This window comes from Syngnathus leptorhynchus, chromosome 11 (assembly GCF_054491065.1).
Source record: "Syngnathus leptorhynchus isolate UIUO chromosome 11, UIUO_Slep, whole genome shotgun sequence".
NCBI classification, from domain to species: domain Eukaryota; kingdom Metazoa; phylum Chordata; class Actinopteri; order Syngnathiformes; family Syngnathidae; genus Syngnathus; species Syngnathus leptorhynchus.
Window position 1 is genome coordinate 5710514 of NC_141205.1, and position 25106 is coordinate 5735619.

The 25106-nt window shown below is 42.7% G+C and overlaps 1 protein-coding gene and 1 non-coding gene across 2 annotated transcripts; one reads left to right on the forward strand and one right to left on the reverse strand.

Annotated features, from left to right (window-relative positions):
• Positions 1-7: 7 nt before the first annotated feature.
• On the reverse strand, positions 8-23526 carry dnah1 (dynein, axonemal, heavy chain 1). Its single transcript, XM_085924652.1, has 79 exons — positions 23450-23526; positions 22433-22629; positions 22257-22329; positions 21792-21966; positions 21518-21653; positions 21308-21440; positions 21072-21212; positions 20729-20984; positions 20502-20659; positions 20212-20423; positions 19841-20139; positions 19336-19486; positions 19020-19213; positions 18367-18592; positions 18184-18303; positions 18025-18107; positions 17794-17935; positions 17533-17688; positions 17255-17453; positions 16896-17149; positions 16596-16808; positions 16338-16502; positions 16130-16251; positions 15781-15886; positions 15513-15692; positions 15307-15447; positions 15076-15239; positions 14892-15005; positions 14578-14766; positions 14375-14480; positions 14080-14193; positions 13868-14017; positions 13691-13777; positions 13425-13611; positions 13260-13351; positions 12903-13057; positions 12659-12836; positions 12402-12596; positions 12212-12331; positions 11846-12004; positions 11666-11764; positions 11453-11593; positions 11206-11366; positions 10974-11131; positions 10740-10913; positions 10444-10473; positions 10113-10291; positions 9739-9969; positions 9469-9665; positions 9263-9398; positions 8946-9154; positions 8694-8865; positions 8401-8592; positions 8205-8315; positions 7946-8131; positions 7683-7874; positions 7194-7361; positions 6921-7112; positions 6647-6778; positions 6411-6536; positions 6227-6346; positions 5966-6115; positions 5650-5810; positions 5234-5459; positions 4926-5121; positions 4635-4786; positions 4356-4552; positions 4128-4272; positions 3686-3844; positions 3461-3589; positions 3217-3387; positions 2937-3116; positions 2642-2818; positions 2263-2433; positions 2061-2191; positions 1679-1823; positions 785-991; positions 453-687; positions 8-199 (listed from the first exon to the last, which is right to left on the reverse strand). The coding sequence occupies exons 2-79, from the start codon at positions 22607-22609 to the stop codon at positions 78-80; spliced, it is 12582 nt and encodes a 4193-aa protein (XP_085780778.1). The 5' UTR covers positions 22610-22629; positions 23450-23526; the 3' UTR covers positions 8-77.
• Positions 1015-1086, forward strand: trnae-cuc (transfer RNA glutamic acid (anticodon CUC)). The gene has a single exon. It is a non-coding gene; the product is annotated as a tRNA-Glu (tRNA).
• Positions 23527-25106: the final 1580 nt, after the last annotated feature.

The following is a 25106-nucleotide window of genomic DNA, read 5'->3' on the forward strand; positions in this document are numbered from 1 at the left end:
TGTATCTTTCTTTTATTTACTTTTAACCGCCGTCAAAAAGATGACCCAAACTTCTTTCTACACAATTGCCTTTTTTTTTAATAGTCCAAAGCACAAATGAGGGCCACTCCCCGTTTGATCCAGTGTCCTGGGGTGAGATCTGTCGGCAGCTCGACTGCAATCACATAGTTGGTTGAATGCCCAGTAGTAGACAGCGTCCCTGTAAAAGCACATCAAGCACTTCAGAGTCGGTACAGTGTGGCAGCGAGCAAAAAGGTGACGGGCTGTGGTGTGGATAGAAAATACAGCACGGCACTTTCTAGGCCATGAAACATGATACTGTCTGACGTCAGTCTATTTTGGGGTAGGCAACAGAAGCACACCACAAGGAGATACAACGTGAGCAATCCACACTTGTTTAACTCAACTTGAATACAAAAAGATGACTTTTCACATCATGCTCACATACTAACCGGCACGTGTAAGGGTCTTGTAAATGGGGCAGATGTAGATCCCGCCGGTGGGAGGTTTGCGGTTGGGCACTGGGATGAGCCAGATGGCAGCCATTTCTGTGTAGAGCTCCTTCGCCCTGGACTCTGTCAGCTGAGCGGCGTCATTATCCCAGCGAGCACCCTCGATGAATAAGCCACTGATGTAGCAGCCCGTGTCTGGCTTCTCGTTTATGTCGCACACGGGTTTCAGCACAACCTGAAGAAGGCGAACAGGGCCCCGGTCAGATTCTTGCAAAAAAGATCAACAGGGTGATTGATAAGTAACTAAACTTTTCTATTTTCTTCTGTCTGACCTGAAAGTCAAATCCAATAATGTCGATGGAGATGCGGAAGCGACGGGCATAATTCTGCAGGGTTCCGGTGAGAAACGCTTGAGGGAAGTAGAAGCCGCTAATCCAGAAGACTGGTGGAATGCCATTCAAGATCCATCCTTGAAGAAAACGGACCCGCTGCAGCAAATCCGACACCCAGGAGGCTAGAGGCTTGAGAGATGGGTAGGCCTGCAAAATCACAAGCAAAACAGTCCCTGGTGGTCTAGTGGTTAGGATTCGGCGCTCTCACCGCCGCGGCCCGGGTTCGATTCCCGGTCAGGGAATGAAATGTTTTATATATGTGTTTTTAGTTGTAGTCAATGCAGCATTTTAGGCCACAAAAATGTCCAGGGGATGAATTTTGCTGATAATCTTTGCTATATGCAAAACTATAATTAGAGATGTCTATGTCTCTTGCACAGAGGAACAAGGCCAAATGAAGAAATGACAAAGGGGGAAATGAGATCCACCCACTGAATCATTTCCTGTGCACTGCCGAGATGCCCTTGAGCAATAAATAAAACCAATGGAACGGCGTGTAGATTGACTTCCTCATTTGAGAATAATAAAAGACCATTTTTGGTTGTTGAGGAAGTAACTTTAGTGTTACACTGATAATTTGGTTATAATCAGCGCAAAGAGCAAAATTTGTGAGAATCTATGTTGCCCATGCTGGCATTGTTTTGTATTTCAGAAGACTGAAATGTTTTTAAACACAAAAATAGGAATTCATCCAATCATGAGACATTTCATCAGCGGTGTATCAAATGAGGAATGTAACAAATACGTGCAATGTGACCTTTGGAGCCTCATATCTTTGTGACGATCAGAAGGGTTGTAAATGTGTGTGTGAGCATTTATGTGTGTGTGTCTTGCCTTGGCCTTCCACATATCTGGCACACCATTGTTAAACAAGCTGTTGGCCATCCGCTCCAGTTCCGAAGACATCACCACTAAACCTTTCAGAGCCTTCACAATATCAACAAGACTGTGAGCGATGACCTCCAACAAATTGTTATACCTGAAGGGTAGATAAGATACAAGGAATGCTGACTGTTTATCTGTCAGTGACCTGAGTTGACCAGACGACTGCAGTTATTGGCGTTGAGGTTATTATTTGATTAAATGCTATCTTTGGCGCACGTTTCATTCTTTTAACGACAGAAAAAAAACTGCAGAATAAACATCTGTAAAATATGCCCCATGTAAACATACAGCATATGAACCAGTCTTGTTAACTACCGCAATTCAATGTTACCTGATGATCTCCTGCATGAGCACTGTGTTCATGGACTCTTCGTAGAGCACGGGGTATTTTTCCATCACCTCCTGAATATTAAAAGGCTTTGGGATCTTTACTACGATACCTGCTACAATCTCCTCCACTATCTGTAGTGCAAGAAGAAGCCAGTCAGTCACATGTGAGATGACAGCAGTGATGTGGTGGCATAATGGAATACCTCCTCCTGGGTTTGGCCTCCAGCAGATGCAGTTCGAGGCTGGAGGCGCAGAAGTATTCCCAGCAGAGTAAAAGTCTCATTTTGAGCAAAGCTGATGTTAGCGTTGTCGTGGAGACCAAAGATCTCTGGTGTATCATTGATGGGTAGACTGTGGACGTACGTCAGGTAACCCTAAAGTGAGAAAGGATACAAAAAAGGTCTGAGCATTCTATGTAGACGTTTAAATTGACCTACAAAGATCATGTTTCATTTGTGCAACAGACACCACACAACCTATTTTGCAATCTGACATCCTTGGTCTCACAAATTTGCTTTGTGAATTGGAGCAGAATATCATACACACTGACACTCGGTGCAAATAAAAACGGAAATATCCAACCTTGATGTCCACGTTTGTTTCAATCTGCCGGTAAACTCCGGATTCAGAGTAAATATGTTCCTCGCTGAGAACAGCAGGACAGTAGAAATCTTCCAGCACACTAAGGAGACAACGTCTGTCCCACTCATCCGTCACACGGCCCCCATAATTGATCTCCCCTGCGGTGTATTTCAAGACCTAGACGGAAAAAAGGCCAGTGAAGGACACAGTGTATGCGCTTGAGTGGATAATGTGAGAACACATCTGTGGGTGGCACAAGAAAACAAGGACTGATAAACAAGTGGGTCACAGTCACCTTGTAAGGAATGTTATCATACTCGTCCAGAAACATTTTGAGTTGGCTGATGCAGATGTTTAGATCACCATCGGTGAACTCGTAGGGAATATTAAAGCCCAACGGGCCAAACTTTCTTCGCTCAAGAGCAATTCCGTGGAACAAACACAGAGACAAGAGCAACGACTTCAAGTGTGATACCTAGCACAAACAAAAACCAGAAGCATGTTTAAAAAAAAAAAAAAAATTAAATCAACATAAATGTAAAAATTATCACGGGAGGATTGTAGGAAAGCAGCACCTTGTTGGATGAATTGATAAAATCATTTGTGAGCTTCAGGTAAGTTTTCTGGAGGTTGGCCTTGATTCCTTTGGGTAACTCAATAGTCATCTTTGTCCCATTTTGAAGAATGGACACTGGGAACCTATTGCTGGGAAGACTTGTGAGCCACAAACGGAAATCTTTGTGGACCTGTGACAGAGCAATTGGTCAATTCTGAGGGGAGTGGGGAGCTTCAGTTTCAACTCGCCCAGATTCAAAGTACCTTTAGGTCAATGTTCTCAATAAGGCTCTCCAGTGACGGCATCCAGCTGGGTGCCAGGTGACAATTCTGAAAGAAGACCCATTGACCTCTTTCCATGGCTGTCCGCATCAGGGCTTCAGCCAAGGGGCCCTGAATCCCACAGAGAGTAGAGGAGGATTGTGCATCTTAACACAGGGCTTAATCTGCAGCAATAATGTGTGAGTTTTATGTGTGCGAATCTTCAACCTGGCCTTGGCCCAAGGAGATGGCAGTGATTTTCTTGGAGAAGTGCATGACGTCAGCAAATTTGTAGAGGTCAGAAGCTGGGTCAGTGCCCGGAGACAAAATAAAGATGAGAGGGGAGGAAGGGGACGACTCCTTAAAAACCACCGCTAGGTCTGATGTCTACAAAAGCAAAGTGGAGAATACTGTCACACAAAAAAAACCATACAACTCAGCTGAAAATATCTTCATCCATACAAGAATAAACTACTGAACTGTACAAAAATGGCCCACTTTCAGATGGTGTTCCACAGGGTTCAATTTTGGGGCCCCTGCTGTTTTCATTGTATTTACTACCCAAGAGTTCCATCTTAAGAAAGCATGGTATTTACTTTCACTGCTCAGATCTTTGTCCAGCTGACATGCTTTGAGAAAATGGCTGCCACAAGGGACAAAAAAAGAATACCTGAGGTTCTATGAAGCGCTGTCCCAGTTTAAGGGCGACAAAGTCCTGTATGCCTTGAACCAGACAGTCAGCTCTCAGGCAGCGCAGAACTAACAGCTTTTGAAATTGGTCTAGTGTTGTGTTCCAATTGCCAGGCAGAGGTTCTCTAAAACACAAAACAAAAACACAGTGGTTACATACGAACATCTATAAATTCAATTCGAGTGATATTGTAGCGTCATTGTTTGCCTGTGAGGAATGTTGCTATCAAAAATGTTTTTAAAGCCCGGCAAATGTTGGTCAAAGGTTGATGCAAGGTCTTTGTAGGTCTCGAGTACACTGAGGCCCAGGATGTCTTTCCAAGCACGGTCCGATAGCCAGCTTACGGCCGGGTTGGGAAGTTCTTGGTTGGGCATCCCTCCAGATAACAAGTTACGCCACTCAGCCTGGCAAAAAAAATATACCACAACCACTCTGATTAATTCACCCATTTGCTTTGTACGTAAAAGTGGCGAGTGAGTTACTGACCATATTAATTTCACCATCATTCATTAGAATGCGAGCGCAAACGAGAAAAGCAAACATGAGCTTGTGTTTCTCAAACAAGCTGCGACACACATTGCAGTACAGACTGAATGTGAAATATTCATTAATGTTCTCGATTCGTTCCTCCACCGTATCTGTAAGTACAGAGAAAGAGTCAGTAAATGTTGTTTAACAACCTATTAGCCAAATGCAAAACTCCAAAATCTCTGCGACTGATTGGCCCTTTCCACAACACACCAAACACGCAAGAACTTAATGAGATTTTCTCTCTACCTGCTCTTTTAGCGTTGGTGATGCCAACCATGAAGATACCAAGGAACCACTCCAGGGAGTATTGGTACATGGGATCAACGTTGGACAAGTCTGATACACAAAAGAAAAGAATCTGTGTGCGCACGGCCACCGGTACGTATGTCAGACGGGTGGTGTCAATGTCCTTCTCTGTCTCTTCTGCCACAAGCACTTTGGCCTGACCCAAAAAAGAACAATCGGTGTCAAAGAACATTTTAATCACTCACTTCACTTGTGGAATTATTTGGGAGTGAATTAGGAGAGGAGAACCAGTCCTTCCAGTGTCTGACCTGGATCTCGCCAGCTTTGACTTTGGAAGCTTCCAGCACTTGAATGAGCTCTTCATTGTCCACTGGGTTTCCTTCCGAGGAGCTGAGACGGTACAAGATCTCATCCTCGATATCTTTCAGCTCTTGCTTCATTTTGGCATTGCTGACGATCAATTGGTTCTTAGCCGTTTCCAGTTCTGGACGTTCTGCTGCCACCACCTGGGCCAGCAGCTGGTCTTCCAAGCCACTAAAAACACACAACATGCATATTCTTATCAATTTGAAAATAAAATGAATACACTTCAAAAATTAGTTGACTGTTGTTAAACCTTTTTAAGCCATAACTTTCAAGGACTGTTGGAATTAAATTTGCAATATTTGCTTGACCACTGTGTTGTAAACAAAAAACAAATAAAGCTGTATGAAATAAGTGTTACCTAGGCGACAGGGTGAAGTTGATGAGAGTGACTTTAGTGGAAACCTCTGGGGAGTAGTGCGGGTTTGGTAACTTGGTAGTGATGTAAAACGTGAAACTCTCATGGTATGGAATGGTATTATCTCCCAGCTTCAGTTTTAAGCTGCCTTGCTCCTTAAATGTCTGAAGACCAACAGTTGTGTCATTAGTGAGACCAGTTGCAGAGTGTTTGACAACAAGAATAATAACAGGCGACGTCACAATACCGGCCAGACCTGAATGAAAGTCTTGTTTAGTTTGCAAATATTTACATTGTTTTCTAATTAGTATGCGTTCACCTGCTGCAGCAGTACAGGTTCAAGAGCGGGATCCATGTCCTCTTCTATATTCTCAAGTAAACAGGGTTTACCAAAGCGAATTGCATTTTCAAGACTGCGGAGGAAATCCCGGTCACTGAGTTTTATAATCTCCAATCCACTGTCACGTTCCTGGTTGACAGAATGAGGCGGACGAAACGTAATTGCAAATACCGAGTAAGGCTTCAAATGTAAATGAAAAAAGCAGGAGCAGATTCTCTTTGTTTCCAGTTATAAACACACCATGGATTTGATCCACGAGTTGGCTTGACCTTGAGGATCAATGAAGAGAGCCCAGCGAAGCGAATACTGAGCAATCACAGCATTCTCCACCGAAAGGTTGTCCTTAGGTAGACCTGATAGCTGTTGACATCAAAAGTGTGAGATGCTTTCATTAAAAAAAACACGCAATGATGTCAGTTCTGACCTGCCAGGAGCGAATCTTGACAGGATCTCCAAGAGTGCTGATGAGACTTGGTGCGTCAGTATGTGGAACTCCTAACTCGTTGAAAGATCGCAGCCACTCCTCTGCCATGGCTGCCCTGTAGGATCCCTACGCGCACAAAAACAGAGCATTCCAATTATGCAACATTTTATTCTAATCAGCACTGACATCAGAAAATTCTGGTTTGTCAATTTTCTTTTTTTCGTGGCGAGACTCACAGTAAAGGGTCCCAAGTAGGAAACATATCCTGCAGATAAGAGCACATCGCCGGCTACATTATTGACCATGAATTCCAGATGTTGCACCGTCTCTTTCCAGCGAGTTTTCTCATCTGCTAGTCCAGCGATGAGCTGAAGAACAAAATAGTGTCATCAATCTGGATTGGCCAGGTCAAAGGAGAAAGGTACTAATGACACAATAAAGCAAAATAATAAATAATATCAATCAAAAAATATAATAAATAATTCCCATGTTCCTCATCCTTGCTCTGACCTTGTCTGCTCGAACAAGTCGTATCTCGCACAGTTGATACTTGTTGTCCAGCTCATTTTTCTTGGCCAAGCAGTCTTGATACTTAGCCTGCAATAAAGCAATACCACTCTCCACAGCTGCTTGCATTTCTTTTGCAGCTTTCAAACTTCTCTGAGACTCATCATACTCCTCTTGAGCTGCCTTGAGAGCTTGCTGTGTAAATAAATCAAATTTCATTGTTTACATTATACGTCGTCATACTGGATGATCACAGTGGCTCAAACATCATTTTACCCTTTTAGGCTCCACCCCCTTGGCCACAAAGTGATAAAGGTGCATGGCTCGAACCCACTGACAAATCGAGGTACAGGCTTTGGAAACTTTGGCAATGGCAGCAGGTTGAAATTCTTCATTATCGATATAAGGCTGCACCAAAGCTATCACTCGTTCTGGGATGTTGTCCTGTGCAAATATTACATGGAAGAAATAGTGTAGTAGTTATTAGAATACAAAGTAAAAAGTCAATGCTTACAACAAAGAGAAAGGTTTTGACCTGTGACTAAAAGTTCCTATGAATTATCCTGCATGGATTACAAATTAAATAAATAAATAAATAAATAAATAAATAAATAAATAAATAAATAAATAAAAATAATTTAATAATAAAAATGATAAATGTATACAAATATTTAAAACATACATATGCAATAGTATATATGTTATAATAAATGTGACAAGGACTGACAAAATCAAGACAACACATAGAATTTGCATCTACGCTACCTTATCATAGGCAAAAAGGCTCTCCAAAAACTTGCCAGGGTCCTGAAGCAATACTTTGCCAGGTTCCCAGTAATCATCAATCTTGCTGCCAGGTTTTTCTCCAGGCACCTTCTTTGGTTTGACGTCCCTCATAATGCACACAGCCTCAATGACCAGCTTCACCCCCGCAGGAGGTCGCTGCATGGCTCGCACCTACAGAAGCATTCCAGAACTTTACAACATGTCAACTTGTGGTTCAATACGAGTAGACAGATGTTTCTGACCTCAGTGACATCATTCTTGTTGAGTGACTTGAGGCTGGCAGTGGCAGCTTCGAGGGCCGGCAGGGCCTCATCCAGATCCCTCTGCGCATCCGTGGCGATTTCCCCGGCTACACGGGCTTTCTCCGAAGCTTTGGCTTCTTCTGCTTGCACCGACTTCTGTGTCTCCTCTGCAATCACCGAGTCTTTCTGCCATTGTAAATCACAAGGTTCGTTTAGTCGGGTTCACCGCATGTTATGTAGCATACATTCAAGACCTTACCTTGATGGTTTCCATCGTGACCTCGGTTTCCCTGGCAGCCTCCTCCAAGAGAGGCCTCATCACCTCCTGCTCCTCTTGCATCTTACTCACATCCTCTGCTGTGCTCAGGAGCTACACATCGGAACAAACATTTGACTTCAGTGAGGAATATTTACGTCCAAATCAGAAGCCAATAAAGACAAAAGATGTTCCTTGCCTTGTCCAGACCAGTCCTCATGCGCTCACGAGCAGAACATAGTTCCTGCTTCTTACGTCCAATGAGATTTGAGAAGATATTGAGCAGTTCCAGGTAGCTCTTAGGGGTCACGTAGTTTTGTCGAGAAAGCTCTGCCATGAACTGTAAACACTTCTGGGCTACCATCTGGTGGATGTTCATGCACATGAATGTCTGGGAAACAAAAGTGACTTATTAGTTGACAGCGCCACCCAAGGAATACAAACTAACAAATTACGATGCAATTTCCCCCGAAACACAAATAGCAGCCTCACCAGTCCACTCAAGACTTCAGGGCTAGCCTCTAGCTCATACAACTCATTGAGGAACGAAGTGGCCACAGCTTGCAGAGCCTCATCTGGCCATGCACTGAACCAGTCAATGGTGCAACATGTCACCAGGGAAGGAAACTGCCTCAGCCTTGCACGAAATACTTCCCCAATAGGACTTTAGAGAATGACCCAAAATGAAAAGCAGAATTTTTTTTTACTAGCTTTGAAAAAAATAAAATAAAAAAAGGTACTTACCTCATGCAGAGTACAGTGTGGATATTAGTGCGAACTCTTTTGAGGTAAGCAGCCATAAGGTTTGGTTTGGTGGGCTGCAGGGCCAACTCTTGGACCACTGGCTTCATGGATGCCAGGATGCGCTCCTGCTCATCAGACGCATACAAGTTGGGAACGTCACCCGAATTCAAAATGCTGTTTATGTCTTCCAGGAATGATTCGCTTTTTATCTGGTGAGGAAATTATGCAAATGATTAGCAATCTGAACAAACTTCAGATCAATTTTGTCACACTTTGAATTCACACAGTTGGCGGGAAGTGAAAAAGAAAGTGAAAACCTGAGTGTCCACAAAGAGGAAGGTGATCTGCTGGTTATGGATCCCAGCCTTCATCATAATGCTTTTAATGTCTTCCCGCCACTCAAGCTGACCGTAGTTCTTTGACAGCTCAATCTGGAAACACTTGTACTCTGATCTAAAATGTAAACAATTTGCAAAATGTACATCTACCTTCCTGAACGGTGTGTTAAATGTGCCGTTCTCACATATACGAGGCGAGTTTAGTGAGGGACTGGCGTCCACTGCCGCCGACTCCAAGCAGGAGGGCATTGCCCAACGGCTGGCGCAGCACGCGAGCGATTCGGGAAACATGCTCGATGGCATCCATGAAGAGCACGAGTTTCATCTTGGGGGTGCAGTTCTGGTTGTAGTCCTCCATGTACTCCATCATCACTTCTTCCAACTGGAAAATGTCATCACGTCATCACGGAGCAGGTAACTCATCAAGACACGTTTGATTTGTTGGCTGTGCTCACCTTCTCCTTGTCATCTATGAAGGTGTAGACTTTGTGCAGTGCACCGGGAACCATGAAATCTCCGTAAAAGACGGGCTGGCACGGCACGACCACGTCAAAGTCGCAACCAAACTCCTGAATGAATTCCTTCAGGAGGGAGTTGAACCATTCCCTGTCTTCCGCACACACCAAGCGATCTTGGAAAACCCGGCAGTTTTCGTGGTACCACAGCCGAAGCAGCATGTCTTTGTTCTAAGATGAAGCAAACAGAATTTTAGAGGAATCTATTCAAACATCTTTATACACGGTGCATTAGAGTTCTTGATAAAGTGCTTTGAAAAGATTGTTTTGTGCCATTTAAAAAAAAATGAATCATCATCTATTGGGCGTTTTACCTCTATCATACAAGTCTCAGCCATGAGGATACCCTGGAAGACCTTGGACAGGTCTCTAAGGTTGAACGTGTAGTGAGACTTTGTAGGGGTTGGGAGAAGCTGAGAGCAAATAGTTGCGTACACGCGGATAGTGACGCTGACGATTGCATTGTTCAGTGGGATGATTTCTGGCACTGTTCCTGGTGGGAAAGAAAAAAAGTGACATTCAAGGGCTAATCTTTTTCCATACTCTCGATACGCTAAAGAAATTTGTGGGGGGTTTTCTTCAAGTCTATTAAATTAGAAGACAGTATGGGTGAAGTACGTAGCACTTTCAGCGTCATTGACTTACTGCCTGGATTCTTCTTGCTCATTCGTCCGTCTGAAAAGAACCAACATTGAATCAAAAAGTGTCTGATCTTGTTTACAAAGGCGTTACTGTGGAAAAGTCTCGGGCCAACAAGCGTTTTGGTGTTTTGATGACCCAGAGGTCAAACTGACATAGGTAGAATGTGTTTAATTAACCCTTTGGATGTATTTCTTGCAGACACAATAAATCTCAAAGTTCCCAAGACTTGTACACAGTACTTTCTGTATTATCAACAAACGCAAGTCCATATTTGTAACTGTGCGGCATAACCAACTCACTCATCCAACTGCCTAAAATGGTGGAGAAAATCTTGGTCATGCTGGCATCCTCCAGTTCAGTGAAAGATAGAAAACTGAAGTGGCGCGTGAAGCGGGGTGTGATGGGGTTCCGGCCTCCCCCCGGAGGTCCCATGGCGCAGGCAAAATTGATATCCACAATTTGCTTGAAAGCGCCTACAAATAAAACAATGATGAAGACAACAGCCAGTTGATATAATAAACCCATCTGCTCACCTATCATCTTCCTGTCATACCAGCCAGCGTGGTCCATCCACTGCCGGAGCAGTTCAATCGGCGGCTGCGCACCATAAGTCTCCAACAACGGCATGTTGAGGTCATCAATGAAAAAGATGAAGAATTTGCCTTTAGGAGGTGCAAACACACCTTTTCGCCTAACACAACAATTCGATGGTGAATTTGAGACGGGTTGTCGATCAAATCATATGTGAAAAACTTCTCAGCCTACCTTTTGTCCAGCTTGCTGTCTATAAAATCTTGAGTCTGGTTAGCTGAAGTTCGCGCTGAGAACATGAGGAAGTGTGTGACAAATTTCTGATGCATGTTCTTTAAAAGCTTGTCAGATAAGGCGAGGGTCTTTCCGGTCCCGGTGGGCCCGATACAAAGCAACTAGGTCACAAATGTAATCAACAAAGTCAAGTTAAGCTTTGCCGTCTTGGTTTTGAAGCATTTGTGGATGTTTGGGGTTCACTCACAGGCTTCATGTTAGATAAAAGCATATCCATGAGGAACGTCATTCTCACTGTATCAGCAGTGGGAACGATGATGTCGGAGTAACTTGTATCTGGAGTGATTTCAACATCCTTCGCATCGTTCACCCAGTTGACCCATTGCACCTGTTGGATGAAGCCAACGAAGGTTCAACGGCATGAAGTCCCGAATCATTTTATGTTTCCATTCGACATTACCTTTCTGTCCTCTTCCTCCTGTTCATTCCAGCGACTTATACCTGCATCATCAAGCCTGTAGTCATAGACAAGGCCTTCCTCTGGGAAACATAAAGTCATCTAAAAGAAAAATACTTTCAGATTCATACCAAATATATTCATCAAAATTTTCAATATTGTGTCACTGAGTCGTGGGGTGACCTTTTCTTCCGCCATCTTGATTCTTAGCCAGGCGCTAAAGCGCTGGCGACTGGGTCCATCTCCCGTGGCACCGACGCTCCATACCAGGGAGAAAATGAACCACGGCTCAATCAGGTCTTTCACGTGCTCAAGTTTACCTCGTTGTGGTGTCTTCTGATTCTAAGCACATAAGAACTTGTGATGTAAAACACTACAGTAAATAAAGCTATTGTGAGGACTGAGGTAGCACTAAAAAGTACAATTCCATCCATCATATAATGAATTAAAACAGTCTAACGTGCCAAAAATATACACTAAATAGATTTTTTGTTTCTAAATATATTTGAAATATCTTTCAAATATCAAGGCTCAATCCCCCATACAAACCTCACAAGACTTGAACGGCATGAAAAAGCAGTCCATAAGTTTTAGAAGGCTACAAGTCAGATTGCTGTCCAGCGATGTGATAATCTCCTTTACTGACGCGCGAACAAAATCGACTGAGTCCTGGAAAAAAGAACGATTTCACATACTGCACACCGCTTGGAGCACCTTGTCATGTTCTTGTCACTCTCACCTGTAGGAAGCGCTCAAACAAGGAAGTGAGTTGTTCTGTGAAGGGTTTCATGATTTTGGGGACTTGTCTGAGCCAGCAATCGGTAAAAGGGACCAGGCCCAAAACACTGGGCTCCAGGTAGATCATACCACAGCGAGACACCGTCGCTGGTGACGCCACCGCCAAGTCTTGCACCTCAAACATCATAGTCATGCACTGAAAAGAGTCAAACGACCGTGTCATGTTGACGTTTGTTTTTGAAATTGAGTCCACCGTACCTCAGTGAGCTTGATGATTTCTCCGGAGCTAAGGCAGAGTTTTTTGTTGTCATCCAGCACGGTATTCATGTTCTCGATCCAGACGGCATCAACCGGCCCATCGAACATGTACCATTTTTTATCATTGTCCATAACTGACGTACCCATCCGGATTAAAGACGACAGGATGCCGTCTGTCCTACAATGATCAAGTGTGACTTCTCAACCGTCTTGCCATTTGCAGTCAAGCACACCGTTTTCTTACCACTCGTGCGTGAGCAAATCATACTCCCCGTAAAGTTGACCCATAGTGATGGACTTGGGGTTGAGCACGTATGTCTGAACGGCCTCATACTGATCACCGCTGGCAGAGGGCTGACCCTTTAGAGCTGTTAGCGCCGCTCCGAGAACTTCATAACACTAAACGGCAACAATGACAACACTTACCATAATTTTTGGACTATAAACCGCACCGGACGATAATCCGCACCAGCTAAAACCCGTGATTCAGGGTTCAAAATTTGCGAGTCGCAGTTTATAGTCCGAAATTTATGGTATTTCCCTGACTAAAAATTAAATAATAATAATAAAAGGCAAACAATGGACATAAAAAAAGACTCACCTTGGTTTTACCTGATCCGGAAGGTCCCACTAACATCAATCCGTGTCTGACTACAGTGGTCTCATACAGTTGAATACACTTACCAATGTATTCTGTAACCACAAATGACAACCGTCAACACACATAAGGTCACATGACAATATCCAGGTCAGCCGAAAAACTAACCATCGACATCTTTGAGGTTCATCTTCATACATATATTACGCATAGATTCCTCAAGTGTGCCGTAGTCAATCGGCTCCTGTTTTGTCTTTGGGAAAAGGTCGGACACGATGCCGTTGAAGAGCTTCAGGTCATCCCGTAAAAATTTTGGCACGTTGACATCTTTGATGGCCCTCAAGCAGATTAACTCCTGCGAGTTGGCAGCATTGTTAGCGAGAAGCTACTAACGCACTCTTCTTTTTACGGAGAATAAAATAAAAGGGCCAAACCTCATCCATATTGGGATTCTCTCGTTTTAGATTTCCTGCTGCTGAGATTACAGACTTCACAGATCTCATCCCAAAATCGTAGTGATCCTGAAAATAGAAGCAACTTGCTCATTACTGTATATTTCATGTACAAAGCCAAGAGGTTAGAAAAAAATATTAAAAGCCAGTAATGTTCACCTGAGAGCTAAGTTGTTCCGAAGAGAGCGTGAATGTACTGGTGATTTTCTGGGAGAGGACTTTGGCATCACTGAAGCCAAAAGAGTAGAGTGAGATCTCAGCTATCATGGCAAAGTTAGGGACCATCATGGCCACAGGACGAAACAGAGCCTGTGGAAGCAAATTGTTACATTTGTTCGACAGGAATTTAAAAGGCAACTTGAAATTTGAACCTTGAGATTGTCAGGTAACTCTGTGCGGCCAGCATAACCAGGATTCATAGTGATGAATACGGCACAAGAGGGGACAAGAGGGATCTCGGAACCTTCGAAAATAAACCTCTCAGCCTAAAAACACAAAATTTGCAATTATTTGTTGATGGCACACAAGACTCACAATTTATGTGAGGGAATTATATCGTGTGACCAAAACTTGAACGTTTTTTTTTTTCCAAAAAGCCTGTCGGTATTTTACAAATCCATTTATGGAGATCAATACCTCTAAAATATTTCAATAAAATACAATCACCCTTTGTTGTTGAGCCTTTTGTATGGTAGTGATCTGTTGAGCCACCACAGACAACACCTCCACATCAATACGATTAAACTCATCAAAGCATGCCCAGGCACCAGAGCTGCAAATAAAACATATTTTCTAAACTGAGCCATTCCTGGAATTTTTCTGATACCTCATACATGTTTGAGTAAAAGAATGGAGGTATCAACAGCTACCTAGCCAAGCCTTTGAGGAACTTGCCCATTGCCATAAAATCCAGCTGGTCAGAACAATTGAAAACGACCGTCTGGATAGCAAGAGCCTTTCCCAGATCTTTAGTGGTTTCTGTTTTTCCTGTGCCTGCTGGACCTGCAGGGGCTCCTCCAAACTTGAGGTGAAGGGCACCTGTCAGGGTGAGGTAGCACCTGAAAGCGACAGAAAAATGAATGAGGATGGTCTTGGCCTTTGTGAGGTGTGCTCAACGCCAATCAATGTTTTGGGGATTTGGCAGTACAAAAAAAAAAGATGCTCATTCGTAAAAAACGCCTACTTGTCTGTGAGTGGGGTGATGACCAGTCGTCCAGAGTTTCCAAGGTACTCATATCCATACAAAAATTCTGCATTTACTGCTCGGATGTACAAGTCTTCTCTGGCCCAGTAATATCTACAGAGTATGCAAAGATAAATATCATGACATCATTTAGGGGAGCGGACTTACATGGAGCGACTTAAACCTGAGCTGACTAATCCACTCAAAGTCGTTGACGCTCATCACTGCCAGATCCACCAGTTTGCCTGCTACGTCTTTAGCGTGCACCTCAATGACGATGAGGGCGGAGAGCACAGCTCGTTGCATTTTGGATACACCTCCTCTCACCAATTGCACCAGATTACCCAGCTACGAGAAAAGAAAATTGCAACATGTGCTCTGATGTGTGCGTCCCACATTCAAAAAGGTTGGGCACCTGTTTCTGTAGTTGAGGAAAAAGACGGTCGGCCAAGTCCCCTTGCTCCAAAGCCTCCGACACCTCGGCGGTCCAGTAGACCTGACAACCAGCTATCACCACTTGGCCGGGCCATGATAAAACCCAGTCTTCGCGAGGTTGCTGAAATTCCGAGATGGCGCGATGAACATTGGGAACGAGAATAAATTTGAAGTGAACTCACAGACCTCAGGGTAAACTTTGAGGGAACGGTCAATGTAATCTCTGACTGTGGCTGTCATGGATCTTTCCACCAGCCTCAGCCAGTCCTCCACATTCCCAGAAGGCATAACGGTCACAGATAGCTTCACCTCCTCTCCTTCTCCAGAGTACATATGTGTGATGAGTAGATCCTCCTGGAATTTAAGCTGAGGAGCAACAGAGTAAAGGTCTCAAATGCGTTTGCAGTCATTAGATGAAATTTTAAACCTTAGTTAAAAAAAACAAAAAACAAACCCGTGCAATATTCTCAAAGCATTTGCGCAAGTGTGGCTGTACAGCTGTGGCATCTTTGGTCTGAGACAGAATCTCCAGAAGCTCATCATCTGACAGAAAGTAGAACCTACAAACACAAAAATATTTGCTTGAATGTTTTTGGAGCAGTGTTTATGGAGAAAAGTGGGTTGTTGTTTTTTTTTAAATAATCATCTTGGACACAAGCCAAGAAGCAAATAACTAAAAATCATTGAGTCATAAATAATCTTTTTTTTCACAAATATATCAATTTCCTAGACCACTTAATTTTAATGAGGCGGTCATTGGGTTTCATATTTTCTGAATTTGGCCACACTTTGAGAGGGTTTACCTGGGGAAGGCATTTCGTTTTATCTCCAAATATTCGCTGAGACCTTTTTGCACAAGTTCTAAAAGAACGTTGCACTTTTTCAACTTGTCAAGCAAGTGAGGACCAGGGCAAAATTCAATTATCTGGAGATGAATAAGAACAAATTATTATTTATAAAAAAAAAAAAAAAAAAAAGCTCACATGCCCCCTTGTTACCATTCACACTGACCTTTGGGTTATCAAAAGCACCCTTCATGATTTTCTTCCATATTTCCTCCATCTGTTGGTATCTCTTTCCCTCCTCGGGCAGTTGTTCGTTGATATCGTCCGAGCTGAAGATGGGCTCCAAGTAGAGCCAAGAACCCTGACATAACAGCCACTCCTCCAACACATCCTGTAATTACCACAAGAGGACAGCAGCACATCAGTAGTCAAATATCGATTGACCTAGCCATCCATCACTTGAGCCCAACATGTGTTTGCTTACTTGAGTTGTTCTGAGTTTGCTCTCCCACTTGTTGATATCGGCTTCAAATGCCTTCTTATATGGGGAGAAGGACATGCTTTGTGTCATGACAATATGGTCATCTAGCAACTGCAAGGCTTCATCAGGACTCTTCATAATGTAAGTGCCTGTATCCTTGTAGGCCATCAGTTCAAAGAGAATTTCTGACCACTCAAATTTCATCTTATTCAGGGCCTAGATGAGGAGACGCGTGGATATAGTTTACTCTCTGAAAAATGTAAACAACTCAGCAGGCAGTCTGGTAAACTTTGATGAAGTTACCTGTTCAATGGTGTACTCTTTCCCAGCTGTCTCGGCCACTTGCGCGATGGCCTCCATGTGGTTCTGGAGGCCGATATCCAAACAGCGGGACAAGGTAAGTTTAGCTTGGGGTACGACTTTTATCCCGATGGTATCTGAAAGTGCCTCCCAATGGTGCATTCTCATCCCTGGGTTTCTCAGACCCTGAATTAGTGGAACATAAGGACGGAATTCCTCAATTCTGGCACGGATTAACTCCGCCACCGTCTTGCAATCTAGAATAGGGGTTGTAAAGAGAAAACAAGTTAATACATGAAAATGAAATGAGGTCAGAGACAACCGCATTTGATCGGGTGGGAATGGTCATCGAGGTTACGCACCGACGTTGCCCTTAAACTGTTTGATACATTTATTCATGGTATCAAAGGCTGCTGAAACATTGCGCTCAAGTAGCTCAGGGTCAATGGAGGTCAGCGGATCGTTGAGCCAGCTCTCGACCCGGTTGGTCCAATCGAAAGTGGTGGTCCACAAGTCAAAGAACGGCTGGAACTGCTTTGCCATTTTGTGCAGACGATCATACTGACACAAGTGACACAAAATGGATGATGGAATGTGTGCTGACTCCACAGTTTGGCATTTTGTATGTTTCTATACTCACATTTGTGACAGGAGTACCAAAGAGGCGTTCTCTGGTGTTGTAAGTTTGCGCCAAAGCCTGGCACTCTTTGAGCTCCTTGCTGGTACGCCTCACATCATTGGCCATCTCAGTCGCATGATCAATATCTGCAAAACCTACGAACTTTCCAACCATCATCTGTGAAGACAGAGTAAGTGACTTTAACGTCATTACAACAAACAAAGAAAAAAAAACAAAGGAAACATTGGCAACTGTTTTGGATGGTGAAAGAAGTAAGCAGACCTCAACAGCTTCAATGCGCTGCTCAAAGATGTCCTGGTCGGCTATCTGAATCTTCTGGAAGCGCTCTTCTTCTTGAACAAGATTGGCGGTGATGTCGTCGATCTGTCTGAGAATCTTTTCGGGCCACTCAATAGCTCGCCACCTGGGAAATAAATTGAAGGTAAAAAAAATAAAAATAATGTCTTGTATTGAAAATGTGAGCCCTATGTTGAGAAAAGACAACATACTTACTTTTTCGTAAAATCCTCATTTGATAAAGGATAGTTAAACTCCTCAAATAGTTCATACTCTGCTAAAATTTTCGCAACACGTTCCTGAGGAAAAAGAAGATTCTGGTATATGGATATGTTTACAGGGATAGGTGGCACGAATAGTCAACCTGATCGACACCTTGCAACTCTTGAGCTGGCTGGGGATTTGTTTCATCCAGTCCCTCTTCTCCGTCAGGTCCTCAATGGAATTGGGACGCTCGCCTAACGTGTGACCGACCGTGCAGTACTCATCGCATTCCTGGACACGCACAAAGACATCAAGTTAATTTACAAAATCAAACCTTTCAGACAAATGACTTACATCATCCATCTGCTTTCGTAACTTGTCGGCATGGTGCTCCAATGTAGCGATGGCTAAAGCCTTTTTTTTGTTGATGAGCGTCTGACGTACTCCCTCGACGTGTACGATAAATGCGCCAATGATGATGGAGGAAGGCAAAGATTTTTGGAGCGTTGCCTTGTCATTGAGATGCTGCTCCACTTCTTCCTTCACTACCTTGGATGTCTTATCATCCTCGCCAACGGGTCTGCAAAGACAGTGGAGGTCTGATTAATACCGCCATGGGGGTGTAGTCAAAGTCTTCTACAGCAGGGTTGTCAAATTCATTTTTGTCGCGGGCCGCATCGTAGTCGTAGTTTCCTTCGGAGGGCCATTATGACTGTCAACCCAAATAAATGTATTGGCTACACAACAAACTGATGAATAAGTTATGAAATCAGAGACTAGTAAGAACTGGTCAATTTTTTTTTTTGAAAAACAATGATAATAAAGATTTATAAAAATATCAGTATTTTTTCAAAGTGAAAATATATTTGCAATTTTGGTATTGACACAAAGTCAATGCACAATTTGTCTTTGCGGGCCCAATGTAATTACATTGTGGGCCATACTTGGCCCGCGAGCCAGTGTTTGACACCACTGTTCTACAAAAAAAAAAAAAAAAACACAATTACAGAAAGTGCTCTTCCATGTTTAAGCTGTACAGGTCGATGTATTTGGTGTATTCAGCAGCGTAGGCCTTGAGGGGTATGACTGCTTTCTTGAGAGCCGTGCAGATCTTTTCTCTCAACTGCGCTACTTTAGGTTCACAAAGATGCACCGACCGCAGCACAGGTTCGTCACCGAATAACAGCCTCTTCATTAAAAACTGGCATGGACACAAAACTCAAGTCAATCCAAAATATTGTTTTCAATCCTATCACAAGCAGTATTTGCATACATACTGTAAACTTTGGGTTTTAGTTGCAGTGAAATGATATTCGGCTTTACCTTATCAAGCATGGGTATATTGTGTGTGACCAGAATGCCCTCGTTGAACAGGTTTATAATAGACGCCTCAAAATTCTCCAGAGATGTACTATAATGTACACCCGTGTCATTCAAAATTAAATCCACTTGGAACAGAGGCTTGTTCTTGGGCCTGCAAAGATACAGTAAATGGCAACTCAAACATGAATCACATAAATCTGTGAAATTGATATTTATTATTAATGAATGCTGGAGAAAAACATTTTCCATCATGCAGCCATTTTTTTTAACTTGTGTGTGAGTAACCCACTATGGGTAAAAAAAAAAAAAAAATCCTGGGAACTGCACATATCAGACTGTAGTTTTAAGATGTAATATCACCAATCACCACTATATGGCAGTCATGTCTTTGTTGATCTTATAACACACCTTACCCTATAAAACAACGTAAGTAGGCCTACTAGTTTCTTTTAGATTTGCAGTTGGTTTCCAGCGTAAGTTCCCGAGAATGTTTGCACTTCCTTACTTGTAGGGGCTGGTGATGTAATCATCGCCCCACACCAAGTCATCGGGGCATGTGAGCACACTGCAGCATGCATCCAAAATCAACTTGCTCAGGCAGAGAAGCGAGTCCTCCACAAGGTTGCGCAGAGTGTCCTGCAGGCTGTAGTGCACCACAGCCAACAGTTTGTTCAGCTTGGAAACTTTGTGCATACCCCAGTGAGTCTCGTTCATGTTGTACGCGCCTTTGCCAATTGTTTCAAGGTTGTGTCGGAGACTGTAAGTCACAGTGAGCATCCATGCCTCTCGGAGAAAGAAGCTTATCTGAAAGACAATTTAAACATCATCGCAAATAGTTTGTGTTTTATACTCTTTTAATGTTGACAATTAAATTACCTGAGTTTGCATTTGGGTCTGGTTAGCTTCAAACTCGTCCAGTCGCATAGGTTTGGTTAAGGAGACATTGAATAGTTTCATTGTTAAGAGTTTGTTGCACTCGGACCGGATTTCTGATAATGTATAGATCACTTTGGGTTCTGTTAGCATGGACTTTGCAAGGAAAGCAGCTTGGTTCTTCTTGTAGTCGAAGGCAGGAACTGTCACACACCCTGAACAAGGAGAAATAGGTCGAGTGGTGAGACTCAAAACATAAGCCCAGATTTGACACAAATAAATGCCACTTGTACCTTTCAGTGGCACGCGTTCAGGTTCCTTCTGCGGCACCACGATGTGCGAAAACTCGTGTGGGTGGCTTGTTACGCTTTTATCCAAGATGAAGCGATTCATAGTACGGTCATATTCCAGCTTCACCTCCTTGGCAAGTCCCTCTATACATTTTTTAACACTGAAAAGTCAAATAAAACAAAATAAATAATTATAATCAAATAAGATCAAATACAGAGGGACAACTTACATATCCAGTTTGAGGCCAGAGCCTGAGAGCGCACGACTTTGGATACGGCTGAGACATTGCGGATCGATAGATGGCGTTTCATTCCAGATGGGCATGCAGTCCACAGTCAAGTGGTAGAGAATGAGGGCCTCGGAGCGAGCTCGTAGGTACATGGCAAATTGGATACGGTCGACAAACACACGCGGGTCCTCGGCACTGAACAGCAGCCTGATTCTGGGAATCCAGTGCCTATTGCCCGTTAGTAAGCAGTTCACATCTGAACAAGAGTGAGGGGAACACGCAAATAGTTCTTATGGCAAAATCCAAGGATGGGCATGTACTGTACATGAGCAAATGAAATTACCAGGGCAATTGTGTTGTGATTCTTTTAGGTTGCTGTTTGGGAAGACCTTTTCAACCAAGTACTGACATTTCTCCTTATTGTAGTCAAGCACTCCTACTAAATGCCAGCTGTAGTTGAATAATGAGGGAGCTTGGCGATTGTCTGATGAGATGAAATTAGCTGTTAAAATCCTCCTGATTTTCCATCCGCATGCATTTAAAAAAAACAACAACAAAAAACATTTGCACACAACTTACTGAACAACACTCTGTCATCTGAGGGCAATAACGCTTTTGCCGGAATTGGTTTTATAAACGGTGATCCTTCAATTTTACCCAGGACCATCCAGTCTTCTGCAGTACGGCAGTCAAACTCCACATTGTCAAATATCTGCCAGGAAATTTTTGAAAGAAGATGCCAAAAACTTCAAGACTCCGTCATGTCGTGAATTACTGTGCCAAACTCACCTCAAGCGGAAGATAACAAGACACGTTTAGCTGTCCGTCATTATTATCCAAAAGACACGGCATGAGAAGATTGGAATCAATTTTTTTTTCTGTCAGGAGCCACTCAAAATCAATCTTCAAATATTCTCTTCGCCGCCTTTGGAAAAGATGTAGGATTTTCACAACAGGTTGCAACTGCATCCTTTTTAGCATTTAAATGTAGTAGCTACAATATTATCACAATGAAGGAGAAAGACTAGTGGACAATTCTTGGCCACACGCGAGCAGTACAGACCTCTCTTTGGTTAAATCGCGAGGGCTTCTACCAGGAACAGTTTTGAAGGGCATTTGGACCTTGGGCGTATCTCCACCACGGTTGAAGTAGGTCGTGAGTAATTGCTTTGAGAAGGTGCCATAATATTCCTTGTCATCAAACTTGTATTTGGCAAATGGAGACTTTGAGCTTGTGTCTAAAGAAACAAAATGGGAGCGAAGGAAAGCATCTCATTGAAAAGCTTTCAATACCAACCCATTGAATTATTTTGATGAATTCTTTAGTTTTTCACTTGTGCAGCTATAATTTTTGTGATTATTTCATTTAATAAACACAAATGTTTTTTTCTCAATTTATATTTTCATTTCATTAACCCTAACCCTAACAAAATATTTAGGACTGAATTTGAATGCCTGCTGTCCCTTCCAGACTTTGGCTTTGTTTTGTTTTTTTAATTGAACAAACTTGTCAGAAAAGGCTTCTTACCTTCTGAATCATCATAATCACTGTAGTCAGAGGTGGATAACCTCTCCTGGGCGTCTGCTTCTTCTGCACAAGTCTAACCAGTAAACAGAGATTAAAAATTATCACGCACACCACACTAAGATTGAAAGAATTTAACATCTGTTTTAAGAATAATTACATTCTGTGTGTAATTTTACCTTAAACCTTAAAGTAGTGAAGACATCTGAGTAGAGACCCTTCTGTTTAGTCATTGGACCTTTTTTGACTGGAGGTAGTGTGTTTCTGTGATTTTGAGCAGGTTGCTTATCTTTCGGTGTTGCTTGGGAAAAATGGGGCCCAAATGTCTCGAAACCAGGCAAACGTTTATTCTCCATTTTAAGCTTTGGTAAAATACCTTGGATATGGACAAAAAGCATAGTCAGCAAGAATGAGTTTGTCTGTACTGAAGAACTAAAGCAGATACTTGCATATGAGCACAATAAAAGAGTATATCATAGTATGTTATGATAAATTATAATGCTTTGACAAAATGTTTTTTTTTTTATATATATCACTCAAAAGCCCAATATGTGTGCGCTTAAAATTGATTTTGTTTGCAAGTGCATAACAATGCATTCTCCAAAACGTCCTTGTTCTGCATTATTCAAATTAAATAAGTGCAGAAGAGCCATAAATGACTCCGTGGTGAGTTAGTTTGGGAAAATCTAGCGTTAGCAACAATATAATTGTGACATACCTTTTTTGGAGTGTTATTTTAGAACTACTAAAAAGTGGGGCGCGTTCACTGACGTTCACAAGTTGTGTCGACACAGTGAGGTAATGGCTGCAGGCATCACAAAGTAAAGTTGCCAAATTAGTATCCGACACTTTACATACACGCCCATGTCTTTTGTTCATTCTTCATAGCCCGAGGTTTCCTTTTTTTTTTGTTTTTTTGTTTTTTTAATCTTCTTGACTGCCCATGCAGTCACCGATGACGTCGTGGTTTGTAGACGCACTTTGTCATAGTTGACGTATGTACGTGCACACAATTTATATGTAAATATGTTGGATGAACCCGTTGGTTATTTTCAATATTATATTAATTTTACGCAACTCCGTATCATATTTTTATCTGCTGTATATTTAACAAGTGACTTGAAACTTGCCTACAGACCAAATACTATCATTTTTGTTGTCAGAATATTTTTGCACTTAGAAAATGTCAAATGTACCTGCAGTGACGATGAGCAATTCTCTCGGGGTAGAAACAAAAAGGACGCTATTTGGGCATCACTTGTCTTAAAACAGGAGGTCCTCCACATTCATTCCTCATTTCACCACCGCTTGCAATAAAACATTTCATTTGATTACTTTCACACAACTTAAGAAATCTCAGTTTGCAAGTGCCAGGGAAACTTGCACGCGACAACGGTTGTCGTGGAGACGGAATCACGTGACGCCATGTGGGCTGCAGCTCGCAAGCGCGCCGCGCGAGGACCGGAGGGCATGCAAAAATAAATAGAACAGCTCCTACTGACCCGTGAGCTCGTGGATCACAATCTACTCCGTTTCCTATGCATGGTCGATCACAGACATCATGCACTGCAGCTCCTGCTCCAGCTCCTGCCCTTGGCCTCTTCAGTTGAAACGCATCAGAGCAGCCTGAGATTGGGTAGCCCCATGCACAAGTGAACTTGCAGTCTCGTGAGTTGGAAGCCTCACGTGTCCCTTACGAACGACATGCTGCTTGTTTTGGTCAAAAGTTATGTTGGGTGGGGACCATGTGAAGAGAAGATGCATGGGAAAGTCAGTGATTAAATTACGAGAGGTGTTACACTTCATCACTTTGGTAGTGGTGATCCAAATTACAAAAAGCCTGAGGTGACCTTGCGCTCCCATCAAGTAAAACGAAAAAGTCTTTTCAATGGAGCCGAATAGCAATGCCCAAAGATTGGCTTAGCTCAGATGTCATGGATAGAGAAATTTAGTTTCTGGGGTGATTCTCAAAACAATGACCTCATTTAACAACTTCAAACATTCACTTGGCAAGTGCTGCAGCTTTCTTTGGAGCCTAAAGCTGCTACAAAAATGACAAACTACAAACATAGCTTGCAGCTCTATAAATGTAACGGAATAACAACTAAACAGAGCATTAGAGCTTTGATTAGCCAAATAGTCATTTTAACAAGAGAGGAAAGGAATTGCAATCCAAATATAAAACACATGTGTTGCCAAGATGAGCTCCTAACAAGGATCAGATCTTGGCAAACAGGTCAATAATAACATTCCCCACTTACTTACTGTCAGGCTGCACCAACAAGAACTCAAAGCTGAGCCTTTTCCTCGTATTATTAGTGAGGCCTTGTGAAACTCTTTGCACAATTAAGTGAACGTCATGCACAAGTGACACTTAATTAGACTTGCTGCTGCGCCTTTAATCAACCAATAGTTCGAGCGCTTGAAAGGGGCATGGTTAGTGTCAATGGTGTGACTTTTAAAGATGAAAGCCACTGAAATAATGCAGCACATTCAGCTGCCTGCATGCAACTGATATTCTTGATGGCTTTAGCAGTGAGCTAGTTCTTTGGCTCAGCATTGAAGTCGGCGTCCTGAGTTGCCGGGATCACAGATGAACCCTGTGCAGTCCATTAAAGACACCGGTAATGAGTTCAGAAGGACCTTCAATAATCACTACCATGTCCAAGATGAGGGGCACACTTAAACCACAACAAGTAGTCCAGAACTTCAAACAACTGCATTTGATTTTTTTTCCTCTCATTTCTTCAATTTCTATGGAGAACGCGCAAGGAAGAAATAAAGTTTTACATTCAACCTAGTGGGAAGATACCCAGTTATGGCAAATTATAATCATAACCAACATAAAACTGT

Bases quoted from the DNA above. Each gene is read 5' to 3' on its own strand.
- dnah1 (XM_085924652.1), bottom strand. From the start codon at position 22,609: ATGGAGAATAAACGTTTGCCTGGTTTCGAGACATTTGGGCCCCATTTT. The intron at 20,985-21,071 runs GTAATTTCATTT...ACTCTTGTTCAG, and splicing joins ATCACAACACAATTGCCCTG to ATGTGAACTGCTTACTAACG. The intron at 11,132-11,205 runs GTAGGCTGAGAA...TTGTTGTGTTAG, and splicing joins GACAGCAAGCTGGACAAAAG to GCGAAAAGGTGTGTTTGCAC.